The 21620-nt window shown below is 33.8% G+C and overlaps 1 protein-coding gene across 1 annotated transcript in view; it reads right to left on the bottom strand.

Annotated features, from left to right (window-relative positions):
* Positions 1-13359: 13359 nt before the first annotated feature.
* Positions 13360-21620, bottom strand: part of LOC110106844 (serine/threonine-protein phosphatase PP1) — a 36705-nt gene continuing 28444 nt past the window's right edge. The window contains exon 4 of the mRNA XM_020836897.2: positions 13360-13830. Within this exon, the coding sequence (XP_020692556.1) occupies positions 13816-13830 (15 nt within the window). The 3' untranslated portion in view covers positions 13360-13815. The remainder of the gene's footprint in view (positions 13831-21620) is intronic.

Here is a 21620-nt window from a genome sequence, read left to right as displayed (position 1 = left end):
CCTTAGCTATGAATCTATCCTTATTCCCAATCACTACACCAGAGTCATTCATTTTTTTTCTTGAAAACCCACTTATATTAGTTCCTACAATACTCTGGTCCTTAGTATTGCAAATCTAGACTCAAGTATTGTAATTTTGATGATAAAAATATTATTATTTCATGGCAACTACCTCGTGAAAATTAATTTATTGCATATTTGTTTTTCCTTATTCATTAACTTTTCAGGTCCACCATACTTACAACATTGATCAGCTCAAGATTGGGTAGATTAGGATTGCAGTCTATATTTTTCAGTCATTTATGTATTTTTTATCTTTCTTGAGTCAAATCATATAATCTTGTGAATATTATTGTTTAATAACCACACAGACACATAGGGGGAGAAAGAAAAATGTAATGTTAGATTTTAAAATTTTCATACTATATGATTTCAATTCATACTATATGGTTTTAACTTGTACTATACGAGTTAAATCGTACTGTATGATTAAGTTCGTTCTGCAAAACCCTTGTCACCAGTGTTAAAAAAGATACTATTTTTATACTAATTATACGGTATGACTACAATTATACTATTTTACCATATTAATATCTTGCTTTATTTGACCCAAAAAATCAAGCAATTAAATCATGGGCAATTATGATCAACCAATCGTTTTGTATGATATTGTTCATACAATACAATCGAAAGAGTATAAAATTGTTCATATTAAATATTGTATCAAAAGAAAGCCTTGATTTTTATACTGATCGTAATGTACGATGTTCACAGTATTGGATGATCGATAGTGTATGAAATTAACCATCCCAGAAGTCATCCCAAATGAACAGAAGGAATTTTTATAGTTCATAATAAATAATCTTATGATCATACAATATGAAGTGTTATGAGTTTTGAACAGTTCATCTGAATGATTGTTCATATGATTCTATATGAGTCTAGTTTTGTAATGATTGTACTGTACGATATTTGTATCGTACAGTACGAACAGAAGATGGATATCTTGAAAATTAGGATTTTTGGAGCCCTCTATTTAAGCCTCGCATATTTTCTTATATGAGAGATCTTTTATTGCTGACTTATTTTAAGAGGGAGCTCAGAGGAAGAATAGGAGAGCTTTGGGTGAGAAGAAAGGCAGAGATTCTTGTGAGGGTGAGTTGTAAGGGATTCACAAAGGTTACTCTAAGCAAGGTTTTCATTATCTTCTTCAAGTTTCCTTCTTGATTCCTCGGTAGCTCTGGGTAGACATTCTTCAGCATCATATTCAGGTTCTCTACCTACTCCAGGAGGGAGTAAAAGGATTCAAGTACTCTGCCTACTTCAGGAGAGAGTAAAAGGATCCAGGTTCTCTACCTTCACTAGGATGGTGAAAAGGTTCAAGGTACTCTGCCTCACCGAGTCAGTGGAAGTGATTTTTGTAAGGGCTTTTCAGTCTAGTTGAAGGAGAGACACTAAAAGGTTTAGTGTAATACTCATAGGAAGACTCTGGGGAGTGGATGTATGTCATATTTGACTGAACCACTATAAAATATAGTGTGTTCGTTCTTTTACTTTTTTTGTATTTTAATTTATGCACTCCTTTGCGATTTTAGTGTGGTTGAAATTTATGATTATTGTAAACTTAATCTACTTTTGCATTGTGGGATAATCTTTTTTATTTTAAAATATTTAAAAAGATTAAAAAAAATTATTTTCTTATTTAAGTAATTTTTTAAAAGAATAAATTCACTTCCCCTCTTAGTTAGCCTCAGTCTTATTCTTAAAGGTTTAACAACCTTCATGAACTTTAACTTTGGTTTACTAACTAATTCTCATACATAATTCCAGAAAAAAAAAAAAAAGATTCAATTCTTCTTTCATAGCTAGGATCCATAATTCATTAGATATGGCTTGATCTATGTTGATGGGTTCTACCATAGAGATGAATGCAGAATGACTAACCTATGCAAAATGACTAACTTCTATTTTAAGTTTATACCTAGTTCTAACACCTATAGATGAATATCCTAGGATGAGTTCTCTAGGGTGACTAGATGAGTATCTCTAATCTCTAGGAAATAGCTCCCGAGGTTCTACTCTATGTCCTTGGTCAAAGGATTTTACCCCTGGGGTGACCTCTACTTCTTCCTCTTCTCCTAACCTAGGCTCAAAAGATTTATTCGATTCATCAAATATAATATGGATAGATTCTTCTACTAATAAGGTCCTCTTATTAAAGATCATATAGGATTTCCCTACATATAAATATCCTAAGAAGACTCCTTCATCATATTTGTGATCAAACTTTCCTAGAGATGATAATTAGGACAAAGCACCTGAACTAAAGACATGTATATGAGAAATGTTGAGATCGTTGCTACTTAGTTTTGCATGTTTAATATTCTTTCAACTTGTATGTTTTTTATGATTCTAAATATTATTGTTTTGATTATTATTTCTCCTAACATATTTTGAAAGAATTATTTTTCTCTTATGTATTAACATTTCAGGGAAATCATACTCTTGATTGTTGAAGACTTCAAATCAAGATCAGTTTAGAGTTTATTGTAATTGAAGTATGTATTTTTCATTTCATTGAGTTTGAGAGAGTGTGATTGTAATTGAGTAATTGAGCGCACACACATCGAAGGAGAGTTTAAAATTTATATATTTTAAACTGATCATACTATACGATATCACTTCGTACGAGGTGATCTGATCAGTTTTTTTTTTTTTTTGACGAGCAGTTGAACGAACAATAATGAAAATATTTTTTCTAAGTATGGGTCATATAGGATGATCCTAGCTTCATACAACGATGAACATCTTGGGTCTATTCTCACACGAAGATCATACGGGACGATCCTAGCTTCATATAAGGACGAACGTCTTGGGTCTGTTCTCACACGAAGATCGTACGGGATGATCCTAGCTTCGTACAAGGATGAACTTCTCGAGTTTTTTCTCGTACGAAGATTGTACAGGACGATACTAGCTTCGTACAAGGACGAACATCTCAGGTCTGTTCTCGCACAAAGATCATACGGGACTGTCCTAGCTTCGTACAAGGACGAATGTCTCGGGTCTATTCTCGCACGAAGATTGTACGGGACAATCCTAGCTTCATATAATAATGAACGACTCAGGTATGTTCTCGCACGAAGATCATATGGGACGATCCCAGCTTCATACAAGGACGAACGTCTCGGATCCGTTCTTACACAAATTTTTTTTAAGTATGGATGGTACGAGACGATTCTAGTTTCTTACAAGATGATGATCGGCTATGAAATGATTTTGTACCGATTCACAATAAGTTCATACATAATAGTATTTGAACTATTCATATATACAAACATACGATAGTATTGTACGATCGTGTATGCTCAAAATTGAAAATTTTAGTTTTTATGGACAATTTTTTGTGTCATTTGTATAAAAGGTCCATTAAAAACTGACGTTAATATCTTCTTTTTAATCTTTGCTTTGTGATTTTTCAAGGGCAATTGAAGGAGAGAGAGTGAGAGAGTGTTTGAGAGAGATTTCTTGCTAGTGGAGTGTGAAGGGTTCATAAGGTCACTCAAAGGTAAAGATCTCTGTGTGATTTATATTTTTCACTCTTCCTCTTATTTTTCTAGATTGCTCGTGAGAAGATCTTTTAAGAAGATCCGGTTCTCTACCGACACTTGGAGAGGATGAACAGGCGACGGTTCTTTGCCGACACTTGGAGGGTGTGAAAGGATGATAGTTCTCTGCCAACACTTGGAGAGTGAGAATAGTCGAAGGTACTCTACCTACACTTGGAGGGTGTGAAAGGATGAAGGTACTCTGCCAACACTTGGAGGGTGTGAAAGGATGAAGATACTCTACCTACACTTGAAGGGTGTGAGAGGACAAAGGTTCTCTACCTACACTTGGAGGGTATGAAAGGATGACGATTCTCTGTCACACCGGGGATTGGTGGAAGAGAGATTTTATAAAGGCTTCTCCACCTTGTTGTGGGGGTAAAAGTAGAGTCACTTTTGATAATAGTGTAATACCTGAAGAGGGAGTCTTTAGAAAGTGGATGTAGGTCACATTTGACCGAACTACTATAAATCTTTATGTCGTTTAAATTTTCACTGCTTACATTAAAGTCATATTCTTCTTTTTAACTATTCTATTTTACTGAGTGGTTTTAGGGGCATAAAAGTTATGCTCTATCCCTACCTCAGATAAAAATATTCGAACTTATCATTTTTAGGGGCATATTATGCTTTAAAACATCAACAGGTAAGTTATTCTCGATAATAAAATTCTTTGAGTTTCCAATTATACCTGAGCTGATCACTTTTCTGATGGTGGTATGTCCCATTATAACCTTGCTTCCTCACCTACCCTCCAGTGTAATAAATTACTTTATATCTCTAATCATATACCTTGAGCATCCACTATTCATGTACCACATGCTCTCACTAAGCCTTTTGTGAGAACACTCCTACAAAGTCAATCAATGGTTAGATTTGGGAGCACAAGCGAGTTTGAGTTCCACCTTATGCTTTGTTGAATAACTTACATGTATGTTATGCTATGGTGCAAGTGATTTAGGCCTCCACACTAAATGTGTTATACGGTGTATTGTGCAAGTGCAAGCTATGTGACATAACATGCCACAATAATGACATATAACCCTAGGGAACGGATTTACTGATCTATATTAGAGGTTATGTCTCTTCCTAGGGATATACAATACATGTTATGTCCCAGGTTGTGGTTGTATATGTATAAGCCTATGAGTGTCTTATTGTAGTCTTTTTTACCTTATCTCTAGAGAATTAGTTATCGTTTCTAATAAAATGACATGGCTATTGGTTTCTAGATCATCTATAACTATATTTAATCTATCAAATTCTTTGTTTAACTCAATATGATAAAACTTCAAGGATTCATATGCATTAGCTAAGTCAACATGCTTCTTATTTAATGCATCAAACTTATCGAGTAAAGAGAAGTGCTCTTTATCTAATACAGAATGTTATATCCTAAGACTATCATGCTCCTTTTGTAAAGTAAAAAAATCAGAGTTCAAAGTAGTATACATTTTCTTTAACTTCCAATATAAATCATGATTTAAAAAAAAATCATCATATGACAACTTAGATACCTCATCTTAATCAAATTGATCAAGACTATCATTAGCCATGAAACACAAATTACTTTTCTCCTCCTTTGTTTCATGTTTCAGTTATTATGAGGCAAAGTCAGCCCAAAAAGCCTTCTATGCATATTCTTTTTTTTTCCTGCAGTTTGCCTTTTTATAACCCTTCTTCTTGCTCGTATGAGCTTTTAGGTTGGGGCAATCAGATCTCAGGTGCACTGACTTCTTGTATTCACAACAGATTATGTCATATTAAGCTTTAAAACTTCTACTTCTGTTACCTTTGCTTTATTGTTGATGATGCTTTTACATTCTTTTCAGAAAGCTTTTGAATTGTTAAGTCATCGGTTCAATGCTGTCATCCTTGTCAACTATAAAATTATCATTGCCTGAGTCATTGGCTTTCAAAGCCACATCTTTCTCCTTTTTTCTATAACCTCCGTCAAGTAATTTTTGACTCACGCCTTGCTCGTAAGCAATGAGTGAGTCAAGTAAGTTATCAATATAATACATATTCAGATATTTAGATTTGGATATTATATTAAATTTTACATAATAAGCGCTAGCTAGACAACGTTGGATTTTGTTAACCTTTTGAGAATTGGACAATTCTTTACCTAGAGCATGTAGAGATTTCACTATCTAAGTGAATCTAACCTACATTTTAGAAATTATCTCATTAGATTTCATATGAAATAGTTTGTAGTTATGCAATAAAATATTTAACCTAGATTGTTTGACCTCACTAGTATCCTCATATGTGATTTATAGTTTATCCCATATCTCCTTCCCAGTTGTATATGTGGAGACTCTCATGTAATCTTCAGATTTCAATGCACAGAAAAAATAATTCAAGCACTTTGCTAATTGAGCAATATCTCTATCCTCATTACTCCATTCATTGAATGGGTTTTTCTACCTTAATTCCATTAACTAAATGAAAAGGTGAAGAATAGCTATCTTGAATTAAGTAACACATGAAATAATCAATAGATTGTAAAAATGTTGACATGTGTATTTTCCAAAAAATCAAATGGGATGTAATCAAACAAAGGTGGTTGGGTTATAGAATAACCCTCAATAGTATTTTATTTCCAAAAAAATGCCATGGATTATTTTTCTCAAGGTTTTCTAAAATGCTACTTGTGATTCCTGCTCTGATACCAATTGAAAGTATATGAGAGTTTATAAGACCTCGTTGAACTATCCCTAGGTGCACCAAGAGGGGTGGTGAGGGTGAATTGGTTATTTTAAAAATTACCCTTTAAAAAATCCTTTTCTTTTAGATATAATCAATACCACAGTTTATAAAAATTCAAACAAAATCATAATATGAAAGTGGAAGCAAATACAAAAATCTTATTTTTCTTTTTCTAACACGAATTAGATCTAAGCAAGAAAATTTATAATTCAACCAATAATTGCAATGAAATAAAAAATGTGTTAAAAAGAAAATTGAGAAAAATAAAAGAGCAAAAAAAATTAGAAAGAACATGCTATAATTTTAAAGTGGTTTGATCAACCTTGACATATGTCCACTCCCTGGAGTCCTTTTCGTCGGGTATTGCATTAGCACTATAGTGACTCATCTTTAGTCCCCACAACAAGTCAGAGAAGCCCTTACAAATCACTTCCACCAAAGTAGGTGCAGCAGAGAACCGAAAACTATGTCACCCTCCTGATGATAACAGTGAACCTCAGAGCGTTTATCACTCTATACTATGATGGCAGCGTACCTTTGAAGTCTTCCTCACCCTCTTGATGATGGCAGAGAGCCTTCCATCTTCTTTTCACCATCTTGGTGAAGGTAGAGAACCCACGACCCTTGACCTTGAACCTTTTCTCCCAAGAATAACTCCAAGAACTCACCAAGGCTACTGGAGAAAATAATGTGCAAGCTTGCCTAGAGTAACTATGTGGAATACCCTTACACTCCTCCCTCATGCACAACCTCACCTTCTCCTTCTCAAAAGCCTAAAAACTCTCTCAAGAATTCTCCCTCAGAGATCCTTCAATTCCTTAGAGACCAATTGGAATTGCTTAAGTATAAGGCTTAAAAAATCCCTAATTATTCAATTAATCAATCACTTTTCATACAGTATAATCTAGGATCGTATATTGTGATTAGTTCAAAATAAGGGTTCACTCAGTATGATGGAATAGTTGTTAAAAAAATTGTTTAATCTTTGTGTACTATTCGTATAGTACGATCGGATGATCATCATGATTAGTTCAATTATCCATTGTTCATACGGGACGGTCTTTAGGATGATTGAAAATTATCTCTGTCAATCATATACTATGATTAACATTGTAGTGTATGATTAGTTTAAAAATCAAAGTTATGTCTGGTATGATCTCTGGGATGTTGGAATTTCATCTCTATCGATCATGCAGTATGATCAACATCATACATTACAATTGGCCATATTTATTCAACCTTGATTTAATTGACAAATTATGAGGATTAGTTTAAGTAAGATTTCAAATATCATATAGTATGATTGAGATCATACAATATGATTTGTTCAAAAATAAAATTTTAAAATACTTAAATCGTCTAGTGACTAGGGTTTCCTGACGGAAACAAATCATATAGTATGATCTATATCGTACATCATGATTAGTTCAAAAGCATTAATTATAAAATTAGCTGATAAAATTAATTTTTTATATAATTGAATTTATAGTATGATCTGAATCATACATTATGATTAGTTTAAAAAAATCAACTCATTTTCTACTTTTCTGTGTGTGTGCATGGTCGCCAATTTAGCATACACCCTTACATGATCAGACTCAAGAAATATTGAAAGATATTTAAAATATAGACTCTTTTAAACCATCATATTATACCCAAACTTTACCCTTAAACATTCTTGCGCAGTGTATGATATACCTTAAATGTTAGTACACATAGAAAAATAATATGCAATACATGTGCTAGAGAAAAAAAATCAATCAATAATCAATAATATTTGTTATCATTAAAATCACAAGCTAGGGATCCTAGATTATAACAAGTGTGACTACTAAATGCATGTTATTAAGGCACCATTCATATTATTATACTGATTTATTATTATTGCATAGATTTACTATTACTATATTATTTTATCGCTCCTATCATTGTACCGTTACTGCTATTGATATAGACATTGATGTTGTTTGATACTACTAATTCACTATACTGATACTAAGCATGTGGAATACTAAGCATGTAAGATATTGATTTGATACTAATATAGAATAATTATATAGCATGTCTATATAGTTATATGATTTTACTATATTGATATAATTTCGACAGTCTCTATTGATTATTTGATTTTACTACTTTATATGATTTCTTTACAGATTTATAGTATTAATAGGATGATTGCTTTATCAATTTGACACCAGTACTAATTTACTAGCTTTTGTACCGTATTATTTTAATTTTTACTAACTCTACTGATACTGTATTTGAGCTTTACTTTCTCTACACATATTTATGATCACATAAATATTACTATTATGATTTGACTGGTGATGTACATATTGCTCGTTTGTCTTATGTTGAGTTTATTTATATGATTTGGTTACTTGCCAGGCTCTTGAGCTCATTATATGTGATTAATATTTTTAGGTCAAGGCAGAGAATCAAAAGTGTGAGATTGACCAGGATTTCTTAGTTTTGTATCAGTTTTTATTTTAATTATTTTTTGTACTCAGGATAGAGCAGTTGTGATATAATTGTATAGATCATGAATTTTGTATATAAATTTTTAGAATGAATACATCAGCAAAAGCATGCTCATATAAAAAAGAATGATTAGCATCCAAATAAAAAAGAATAATATAGGGTTTTTTTGAAACATAAACCAAACCTGTTACCACATCCTAAGCTTCATTTGCCTCTTACTAGGTCAAATTACAAATATGGGCTGAACGGGAAGGGCACTGCTAAAGATCCACCAGCAATCACTAAAACTTTCCTTCTTAGACTCTTCTCTACCACCAAATTTGGGCCACTTTCCACTAACTCCACTCCTAATGACATCCCATATCTGTTGCATTCAAATCATTTTTTACCAACCTAGTATGCCTTACTAATTCAAAAAATTCTTAGATATGAAAGGGTACCAGTGGATGCCTCAAACTATCCTTTAGTTTTCTCAAAAAAAAAATGATAACATTTCTCCTATATGTTACTAACTAATTAAGGGCTATACTGAGCTACTACATCACTGATTTACTCCCATGAACTAGCCTCAAGAACTAATCTTGTATCTATTATGATGTAGAGGGTGGAATAAAATAGTCTCTAAAAGTCTCAATAAACCCCTCCCAGAAGATCTCAGCATTCATCCTATCTTGAAATTTCTCTCTGCTGGCTTACCCACTAGCGCTCAGCTTCTCCATAAAAAAGAAACATTACCAAAGGTATATTCTGGCCTTTAGGGCACTGTATCCCATCAAATAATTTCTCCAATCTCAAATAACCAATCCTTTACATCCCGAGGATCTACAACTCCTTGAAAATGAGGAGGTTTCAGTCTCAGAAATAACTACAAATGACGATCTATCTTCTCTTTTTACACCTAACATCCTGCTTCGAGCTTCTCCCATCAATTGTGCTACCAAGCTAGCAAACTACATTATCGAATATGGTGCTACTGCTTCTACTGTGCTATGGACTGTAGCACCTTTAAATCTTTGTTCATCAAATATTTCAGGATATTAAAGGTCAATTTACAGTAACACTTTCAACTATTAAAAAAAAGGAATTCAATACCATGTTCATCCACTTTTAATTAAACATGTAGGATTTAATATTTATAACTCCATATCCCCCACTCTACACTAACAAATTATTTTCTAAGACTCTGGTACTAATTTAATTCCTCACAATCACTACTCTTATACTACCATGTAATGTCATAAGATCTAAAAGATGAATTGGCACCTATTTTTCTATACTTCTAAATTTATCATCCTCAATAAATCTATATACACCAAAGCCAACTAAACATTAAGAACCTATAAAATAAATTACATATTCACTTCCCAAAATAATAATTTTCAAAAATCCAGATTCCAATACTTCTAACAAAATATAAATATAATTTGGGCTACAAAATCATAAATGCATGATAAACCATGCAATTTATTATCTATCAAACTGAACCTACTCAATAGAACATTTACCTTTGCCTGAAATGATATAACAACGGAGTGAGTATATAACTCTGTTTCTCACTACAAAATTCAATGCACAATTCTAAAAGTGATTAGCATAAAATCATAAGAATACCATTTAACTTAAAGTTTTAGATATACAAATGCACATATGAATGCATAATGCATGTATATTGATGCCCCTTATAACTCCCAAATCTTTCACCTCCCACATGTTCAAGAAAGGTGCAGAGCAAAAAAAAAAATATATCAAAATATAATAAAATTCTAATACAAAGCTAATTCATAACCAAAATAGAATATTCCAAAATTGAGCATTGCCACCTTGGGCCCAAGTAGAGATTTTTTAGAATATTTTCCTTTCCATTTCAAAAATTTCATAGCATGAAATGCATGATAATGCAAATATAGCTTGCAATTGAATTTTCTAAGAAAATAGCATCATATATCAACTTTTATACAAAAACACCACATTTCAATTGCCAATACAAAGTGTTCAAAATTTTACCAATTTCATAGAGGTTGTGTATAATGCAAAATAACATACTTTATTAATTATACTGCAATTAAAAAATGCTACAATTTTTTATAATAATAAAAAATTCATATAAAACAAATCAATTGATAAAATTTTACATTTTTATAATCAAATTATCCAAAATAGAGAATAAATTAATATACTAAAAGTTACATTGTAAAATCTTTTTAAAACTTAAGAAAAATACTTTCAAAGCATACCTTTTGTTATATATATTAGAATTGAAAATAGAAATGGGGCATGGATTGCCTATGTTAAGCACGATAATTCTCCTAATTGATCGGACGAACGAAAATCAGATTTCGAACCTCGAATATTCTCCTTTTTCTTCTCTTTCCTTCCTCTTCCCTCCTTTCTTCCTTGGTAAGTTGCTAGGCATTTGGGTTGGCATTAGTAATTTTAGATATTTTTTAATTTAAAAAGAATTAATTTGACCTAATGCCGCGGCCTGACAACCTAAAACACCACAACTACCAACAAAACTTCTAAACTCTCCCAGATTCTCACAAACTTTCCTAGGTTTCATTCTCAGCACCGCAATGACACTACCTAGCTATAACACTCCCTCAAAACCTTATTTCCTCCATTTTTTTAAAAGAGCATAGTGCCAAAGACTCGAACCCAACGTCGTAGTGCTCACAAAAAAAAAATCAAACTTCTGAATAAACTTCCTCAACCCAAATCTTTAAGTAATCTAAGCCCTAAATAACCCAATAACACTTACAACTGCTACAATAGGTAAAAATTACACTTTTAAGTAGATAATTAGCTGGATTTCAGACGACAAATATTACATATAGAATTTTATGTACAATTGTATAACTAAGGGGTATAGAAATGATACAACATATGGATCTTTTACATGACTACTAATCACTGCCCATAAGATATGCAATTTGCCCAAAGTTTATTGCTCATATGATATGATATTAATCATATCGGTTGCTACATATTTTTACAGTTATATGTTTACATTACTTTGAATTGAATGACTATATGCATAACGTTTTTATTGCTTTGTATGAATTTCAATTGTAAGTTCTAGTAATATGCGAAGGTGTTAGCATAATTTGTATTTTTTACATTATTTCAAGATGTCAAAATTCAGTGGAGTGAGACATAATCGAATCTTCATATTTTATTTTATTTTATGTATTTAATTTTATTTTTTTTTGTAGTTAAGAGTTTAGAACGATTTAATTTGATATGATAATTGATCTCCTGACAATTGTAAATTTAATTTTGAGGTATGAATATAATTGTATATTTTAATAATAGACATGATATATTATTGATTCCGCTTGTTTTACTTAATTAAAAGAAATTAGAAGCTATAATACTCTAACTAAGAGAAAATAGGAAATTCTTCCAAAAATTTGATCTAAGGGCGTGTCACGTCCTCCAAATATACATCAATGACACATTTCATAGGAGATGGGAAAGTAAGTGCTTGATATTGATGCAAGGATGGTTCCTTGAATGGTGGGAGTTAGAATAGGGTGATCTATTATAGTTGATGCTACACTTATCATCTATTATAGAGGTGTCATCAAGGGTCAATTAATAAATAGAAAATGAGATGTAAATTCTTATAAAAGATGCAAAACTGTAACATGGTAAAATATTTATGACAGTAAAGGAAGAATTTATCATATTGACATTTATGCTACACTTATTTGCAATTTCTGCACAGCTGCAATCATTTAAGTTGCTGATTTCATAAAAATTAATACCATTCTTTTTTCAGCTTACTTTAATGGTCAATCCTTTGGTGTAATGCTATGTTATTTATTGTTTAGAAGAAATAATTGCCATTTTCTTTGGCTGAAACACAAGCCAAAAACTTAAGCTTGAAGCAGTTTCATAAGTTCTAAATACACACTAATAATGACATAAGCTCTAATTAGTTTTATAATTCTTTTTTCTAATTACATATACTAGTGGACTATGCACTAATTAGTTTTGTAATTCTCTTTTATCATATGTGTATTTGCAAAGATCTCTCTCTCTAAGGATTGTGCCTTTCTAAGGGCAACTCCAATGGAACGACAAACACTTGTTTGCCGTTCTTGCTTTGCTCCAACCGACCGCCATTTTTCATGCCATTTGATCACGAATGAACAGTGCGACGTCAATATTGACGTGACACTGTTCATCTCCGTCATTTTGTTGGTCTCTACCGAACTTGCGGAAGAAAAGCACGAACGACGGTTACGGGGCAAAATGACGTTCGATTGGAGATGAATCACGGCATTTTTCGGTTCCACTGCATTTTGGAGTGAAAAATGAGATTTTCGGTTGGAGATGCCCTAAATGCTTCGTAGCTCTCTCCTTTCTATGTGACTTAACGTTTTATTTGGGACAGCTTTCTTATTGTTTCTTAATTAAATAACTTTTTAGTTAAAATTTTATTTTTTTACAATAATCTGCTTTAAGAAACAGTAAGAAAATCATCCCAAACGAAGCATTAAAAATATTGTGTGCAAGTCTAAATATCACATGCAGTACAGGAACTCTTAACTTCAGAGGCATCAACCAAAACAATTCTACTCAGAAAGAAACACCGTCATTATCAGCTTACAAGTAAATCCTCAAGCAACATAAAACTAAAACCTAACTAGAATAGAAAATACCCAAAGTTCTGAAGAACAGTGAGCTTCTGCAGAAAGCTGCTACCATAAGTGCATTAAACATTGGAGTCTACAATTGTGCGACAATCAAAGGACAAATTTCCGAATAAATTTACAATTGCTGGCAGAAGGTTTGCCTATGTTGATCAGCACATGCTTTAGCTTTTCATGAACCAAATCAAATTCGTGGAATTTCGGAGGATTCTGAATAACTTCACAGATTTTAGAACAAGGGTTGGCTTCCATAACACAGCAGCAAGAAGATAGATGTGGCACATAAAACTTCAAAATGAGAGCACTGAAAGTTCACCAAAATATAATGGATAAAAGCAAATGCGAAGCTGATATTAACCTTTACCACCCTGGAGAACATGAACTTATGTTAGTTGCAGTAGAGGATTGAGAGCAAAAGATTTCAGAAATCATGAATGCATTAGTTGAACAGCATAAGATCCTAAGATAAGAAAAAGCAACTAACATGCTTAAAGTCGCACAGTCGAGAAGAGAACTTCACACAAACTTCAATGGGATTTTCGCCTGCCCGGCATCGAAAAAATCCTTACTTTCATATTAAGCAGCTTAATCTTAAAGTTTTTGTCAGGACACAAATCCCTAAAGCCATAAGAAGTGTCATCCTAGTCATCTGCAGTTGCATGGAATCTGGCACGAAGTAGCAACTCTGAAAGATTGGAAATAGAGGGGAAAAACCTTATAGTTCTTTGAATTAAAGAATATTTTAATTTTGAATTATGTAAGTTCTTGGGTTGAGAAAGTGTACTAAGTACATGAAATTCTGTAAGTGGCAAGTCATCAAAGCTAGGGTGAGTGAAAGAGAGCATTCAATGTTTCCCTTTATTATCTCACAAACAATAGGCTTTATTCAGAGGGGAGACTTTCAACCACCTATTCATTCATTGAAGGGTAATATACTGGGAGGCATCTTCCCCATTTTAAGAAACCTTTCCATACCCAAATTATTATGAATGCCTTCATTCTTCTCTTCAAAATAGAAAAGTAGGCATTGAATCTTTTAGGGCTTTCTATTTCCCTATAAAAGAGGAGGGTTCCTCAATGTGAACTGAATTGAAAGCATTCTTAATCTGTAGTGAAGATGAGGATCAAAACCTCCATCAAAACTTAGTTCATATAATATGTCTAGATGATAGCAAATGTTATTGAAATGAGGAAAAGGTGCAAGCAGAGAGCAACACTCCATTATGCGACAAAGGATTTGTTTAGAGCTGCTTTCTTACTATTTTGCATTTCAACCTATTACCACATGTCTATTTGATTACTATTCTCTTGCTATTTTTTAGAAATTTTTGCGATGACAAGCTGTTTTTGAGAACCAAATTTGGTAGTGTGGCAATGGTAACAAAGCTAATATCCAACTTTAAAAAAGAAAAATATTTCTAATACCCACAATTGTTTACACCTACATTCCGTATGCTGGGAATCCAGTTCAATATAATGGAGAAAAAAAAAACAATTCTTGGAACAATGAGAAGGTAATTCATAGAACTTTTTCAAGGGAATATTCATGAACGCGTAAATGTATGTTTGACTAATTGACTCTAGAGAATGGATATCGATTAAAATCATATTAATTTTTGGCTCAAATAGAGCTTGGATCGACATTAAAGAACCATGTCTAACTTGATAGAGATCAAATTGATTCATCTTATAGCCAAACTTGGCTTGACTCAAAACTCAAATCAAATGACTACAAGCATATATTGATTTAGGGATGGATTGACTATAGATTGAACCATTCATCATCATCATTAGATCCAACTATTTCGGGTCAACATTATGAATCATCAATTTCCACTTTGTTTTTGCTAGAGTTCAGTTAAAGGTGCTAAAAATTGAAAGTTTGTCAGGGATGTTAAACCCTTATGAACTAGTCCCAAGGCTAACTAAGATGGGGTGAATTGGTATTTAAAAATTTCTCCAAACAAAATTACAAATACAACCGAACAATCATCATAGAAATTAAAGTGCAAAAATTAAATGCGGAAGTACAATAAGAAAGAACACACCAGATTTTATAGTGGTTCGGTCAACTTGACCTACGTCCACTCCCCAGAGCCTCTCCTCCGGGTATTGCACTAAACTCAGTGTCTCTCCTTTTGCCCCACAGCAAGATGGAGAAGCCCGTACAAAAACTCCTTTCCACCGACCCCGGTGAGGCAGAGAACCCAACTCCTTTTGCTTCCTCCTGAAGCAGGCAAAGAACCCAACTCCTTTTGCTTCCTTCTGAAGCAGGCAGAGAACCTCGATCAGTTGCTGAAGTAGACCTCTCTAGAACCCTCAAGGAAACAGGGACGACGACCGGAGAAGACGACTCAGATCCTTACTTGGAGCAACCTTTGTGAAATCCCTCACAAACTCCCCCTCACAAGATCCTCTCTCTCTCTCTCTTGCTCTCCCACTCCTCTTGGCTCTTTCAGGTCAGGACAACAGCAAAAGATCTTTACTTGAGAAAACAAAATATCTTTTAAACAAGAGCTCCAAATTTGCCCTAATTAGCAACTAATCATCAAATATCGTCCAGGACGATAGTATATCGTCCTGTACGATTAGTTCAACTCGACGAATATCGTCCAGATCATCGCCCTGGATGGATGTGTGGACGATGGAAGAATAACTAGATCGTCCAGGATGAACTCACGATCGTCCAGGACGATTCGTACAAAATGACAAATATCGTCCAGAACATCGCCCTGAATTGATTTCTGTACGATGAAAAAATAACTTGATTGTCCAGGCTGATATAAAGATCGTCCCGGACGATTAGTTCAATTCAGTTCATATTGTCCAGAGCATCGCCCTGAATGGAGCTAGGTCAATTATTGATCGTCCAGAAACTAAGATTTGTGAACTGATCGTCCCGTACGGACGATCGCAAGTTAGTCCCGTATGATCTTACAATCGTCCAGGCCGATGTGATCAAGCAATCAAACTTTAATTGTTTTCATTAATTACCATATTAATTTAGGCATAATTGCACTGCATCATCCAGGACGATGAACAAAAATAAAAGATGCCTAAATAAATCTGGCGGCGGATTCTTTCTGATTTGAGCATATCGTCCCGGCTGATGCTAATATCATCCAGGATGCCTTAATCAGGATGTCCTAATTAGATTTTTTTGTTTTTAACTTATCTTCCAGACCGATTGTTGGATCGTCCCAGATGATGTGATTAAAACAGAAAAAATTAATCAAACAGATAGAAATTTTTTTCCTAAGTGTGTGTGTGTGCAAGGTTAATTAGCATCAGGACCCACAATGTTACAATGGCTTCAAGAAAAGTTAAAAGACACTTGTCGTCTATGTTGCACAGATAGGCCTATTTATGAGGCATGATGTATCGAACACGTGTCGGATACGGATACGCCTCAGATACAGCTTTGTTGTGTCCAATTAAAATATTATTTAAATTTGATCGGACACGCGTATCCGCTCGATCTCCCTATTCATTTATGTGGCTTAAACATTTCGGCGAGCTAGGTTTTTCATTTTCACACAGGTGTTCGTCTTCTTCGTTGTAGTTGAAAGAGCGGCTCGACGACGAGAGCATGAAGCGGACAGGATCATCCTTCGTCGACAAAGAGGGTTGAAGACGCGAGCATTAAAGCAGACAGAATCCTTCGTCGACGGAGCGACTCGATAACACAAACAGTGAAGGCGACGTGAGCATTGGAGGTTCATTTTCTTCATTCTTCATTTTCTTCATTCTTCATTTTCTTAATTGTAGGCTCGGTACCGAAACTCAGTATTTGGTACCGCTCAGTACTCGGCATCGCTCGGTATTGCTCGATACTCGGTACCGCTCCGTACTGCTCGGTACTCGGTACTGCTCGGTACCGCTCAGCACTCGGTACCGCTCAGTACTCAGTACCGCACGGTACTCAATACAGCTCTCAGCATCGCTCGGTACCGGAACTCGGTACCGCTCGGTACCGGAACTCGGTACCACTCGGTACCATAACTCGGTATCGCTCGGTACTGCTCGGTATAGAGGGGTACCGAATGTTACCAAACAGTACCGAGAAGGTAGATAAAACTTTAAATCAACTCTTATAATAACATTTTGTTCCGGGGGCGCTGCCTTGGACCCCGCCAGGGGGCAGCGTCCCCTTAGACCCCCAGCAGAGGCGCAACATATCTACACTTTTAATTAAAAAATTTCATGTTTCAAATTCATGTGGATTAATTTGTGTCGATCCTTCGTAGGATAACGAGCTCTAGTGGTGTGGGAATTGAGTCTACTGATGGTCCATTCGAGACAATTATTGAAGACAACAAACCTCTGTGGGGTTATGTGACAAAAATAGGTAAAACATCAGAAGGGGGTGGAAATATTGCATTCAAATGCAATTTTTATAATGCTGCATACAAATGATCATATTATAGAGTGAAAGCTCATTTGTTGAATATTAGTGATCATGGAATTAAAGTATGCTCAAATATAAGCTCAACACAAATGGCTGAATTGCAAAGAAAAATCAGTGAAGATGAGCAAAAGAGTAAAAAAGAGCTTCCAAAACATATTCCACTTCCACGCACTCATGCTTCATATCTTTCATCATCTTCTTCGATTAGAAGTGATGATAGTACTGTTAATAAGGGTCCTTTTCGGATGGAGGGATTTGAACCAAAAAGAAGAAAATATATTATAGATAGTGCTTTGGAGAAAGCATTTAATTTACAAATGAGAGAACAACTAGATGGGAAAATAGCTAGAATGTTTTACTCAGCTGGACTTCCTTTTAACCTAGCAAGGAATCTACATTACAAGAATGCATTTACCTATGCATGCAATAATAATCTTGCAGGATACGTGCCACCTGGATATAATGTCATTAGAACGAAATTGTTGCAAAGAGAGAGGAATAATATTGAGAAGTTGCTCGAACCTACTAAAAGAGCTTGGAAGGAAAAATGAGTTACTTTGGTTTGTGATGGGTGGACAGATCCACAAAGAATATGACTTATCAACTTTATGGCTGTAACAGAGAGTTATCCTATGTTTATCAAAGCTGTAACTATGAAAGACAGTACAAGGATAAATTCTTCATTTCTAATTTAATCAAAGAAGTTATCATGATGGTGGGGCCTTCAAACATCATCCAGATCATTACTGATAATGCACCTGTTTGTAGAGCTGCAGGTCTACTTGTAGAGCAAACCTATCCTCATATTTTCTGAACACCACGTATTGTGCATACGCTTAATCTTGCCTTAAAGAACATTTGTGCAGTTAAGAATACCAAGGCAAACGAAATCACCTACAATGAATGTCATTGGATAACAGTGATTGCTAGAGATATAGTTGTAATTAAAAAATTTATTATGAATCACTCCATGAGACTCTATGTTCAATGATTTTTCTAATTTGAAGATGCTTGCAGTTGCTGAAACTTGATTTGCCTCGGTTATAGTGATGTTGAGAAGATTCAAAAAAAATAAAAAATGATCTTCAAGCTATGGTGATCAGTGACAAATGGTCATGGTATAGGGAAGATGATGTTGGAAAGGCAAGATATATAAAGGAGAAGCTTTTAGATGATTTATGGTGGGATGAGATTGAATACATCATAAATTTTACAGATCCAATTTATGAGATGTTGAGAGCAGATACGGATAAGTCTTGTTTACATCTCCTTTATGAGATGTGTGATTCAATGCTTGCCAAAGTAAAGGAAATTATATATAGACATGAGAGAGGCACTTCATGAAGACACAAGCTTCTGGGATGTTATTTATGCTATTCTAGAAGATAGGTGAAGCAAAAGTAATACACCTTTACATTGCTTGGCTCACTCACTAAATCCTAGATAAATTTCAACATTTTTCATTATTAATTCACAATTTGTTGTTTAGTAATTTCAATATTTTTTTTATTATTTCATTTTAATATTTTTTGAAGATATTCAACTAAAGAATGGCTTCAAGAGGATCCTCAATGAGTTTCTCCACAGAAAGATTTAAAAATTTCAAATATGAGGAAGACGTGTTTGAAGCGTTATTTTCCAAATGAGGAGAGAAGAAGTGTCAATATTGAGCTTGCTAAATTTTTTTGGTTATTTAGAGGACTTTGATGACCAAGAGTCATTGCGTGATAGGTGGAGAATTGATCCGAAAATGTTGTGGATTGTACATGAGGCTTCAGCACCTCTACTTCAATCAATCGTCATAAAATTGCTTGGTCAAGTTTCATCCTCATCTTGCTGTGAAAGAAATTGGAGCACATACTCGTTCATCCAATCAATGAAGAGAAATAAAATTACTCCACAACGGGCTGAAGATTTAATTTATGTGCATACAAACCTTCGGCTTCTCTCAAGAAAACTTCAACTTATATGGAAGGAGACAACAGGATGTGAGATGTTGCTAGAGATGGATTTGAATCTCTTGAGGATATGAGAATATTAGAAACTGCTAATCTTTCACTTAATGATCCTGAATTAGAAGCTATGATATTTATTGAAGATGACATAGAAACTCAAAGAAAAACCACGGAAGAAGCTAATCCTATCATTCCTTTTATTGAATAGTTGAAATTTCATGTGCTGGACAGTTTATCTTCTTTTTTTTGTACTAGACATTTAAATATTTAATACTTACTTTTATTTCAATTTTTTTGTCATTTCAAATATTACACTTTGATTACTTTCTTAATTTTTAGGTATTATTTATATATTATAATGTTGTATCCGCGTCGTATCCGTATCCTGTATTTTTAAGAATTGGTGTGTCTCGTATCCGTATCATGTCGTATCCATATCGTCATATCTGTATCGCCGTATCGGTGCAACATAGATTGTTGTACATTACAAACTGACTCAGTTCTAATCTACCCAATCTTGAGCTGGTTCGATTTGCAGTTTGATCTTGTGGACCTGAAACGTTAGTAGGCAAGGCAGTCGTAAAAAAACAGAAATGTTTGCTATCATCAAAATCATATTCCCTGAAATCAGATTTGCAACAAAAATATTCGTCTAAAATCACTTCAAATAAATTATATACATGTAACCTTAGATCTACCCTTTTCCCCTTAGTAATTCTCTTATAATAAATTTATCAGCTCACTAATGGGTCAATTCTACAATTTGATATATATGCACAAATCACAAAACTCTATTTTCAATCAACTTATCTTCAATAAATGTTATTCCAACATTTCATATAACATAACCATTCATTAATTAATTAATCCTAATTTTGCCATATATTCATATTAACATTGTCATTATAGTCACACTCAATTTAAATATCAATGATTTTTTAACATTGAAACATGCAAATGCATATAATATTGTCAGCCTAATTGTGATTTTATAAACTTTACATTTAAGAATCTATAATACTCTCATATAACATAGAAAAACATGAAGCATTTCCCCATTTTAAACATTTAATGTTAAATCTAAGGGGTTGTTTGGCAACATGATTTATGCTAAATCCTACCAAACAGGATTTGAGCGCCAGATTTGTCGTAAATCCCCGATTTATTAAATCATGTAGTTCGATGGATTTACGGGATTTGACCGAAGAAGCACACGAAAGGGAGAAAGTTACCTTCACAGCGACAGAGCTCCCGTCTTTGCTTCCGATCAAAATGTCGTAACTTTCGATTCGACAGGAAGGGAATGCCATCAAAGGAGTGCATTTGAACAACAACGAAGGAGCCGAAGAAGAGTCTCATGCAATCTCTACACATGCGAAGCAACGAAGCCGAATGACAACTAAAAAGCAAAACCTAGATGCCTCTAAGTTATTATTGATTAACTTAATTAATATAATTTAAAGTATTAATAATTAAGTAAATTAATTAAATAATTAATAGTATAATTAGTTCATAAATAAATTATCTAATTTAATTTAATTAAGTAGTTAATAATATACAACAACAACAACAACATCAAGCCTTTATCCCACTACGTGGGGTCGGCTACATGAATCCTTTTTCTCCATTGTGTCCTATTAAAAGTCAAATTCTCGTTTAAATCTAATAAAGAAAGGTCATTCCTAATATTTTCTAACCAAGTCTTTTTAGGTACCTCTACTCTCCTAACCGGGTCATCGCAAGGCCGCCGTTTTATGTGACCAAACCATCTAAGGCGACTCTCTCTAATCTTATC

The sequence above is a fragment of the Dendrobium catenatum genome, unplaced genomic scaffold (genome assembly GCF_001605985.2).
Source record: "Dendrobium catenatum unplaced genomic scaffold, ASM160598v2 fragScaff_scaffold_133, whole genome shotgun sequence".
NCBI lineage: Eukaryota > Viridiplantae > Streptophyta > Magnoliopsida > Asparagales > Orchidaceae > Dendrobium > Dendrobium catenatum.
Note: the sequence above shows the minus strand (reverse complement) of the source record. Positions and strands in the feature narration are given on the sequence as shown.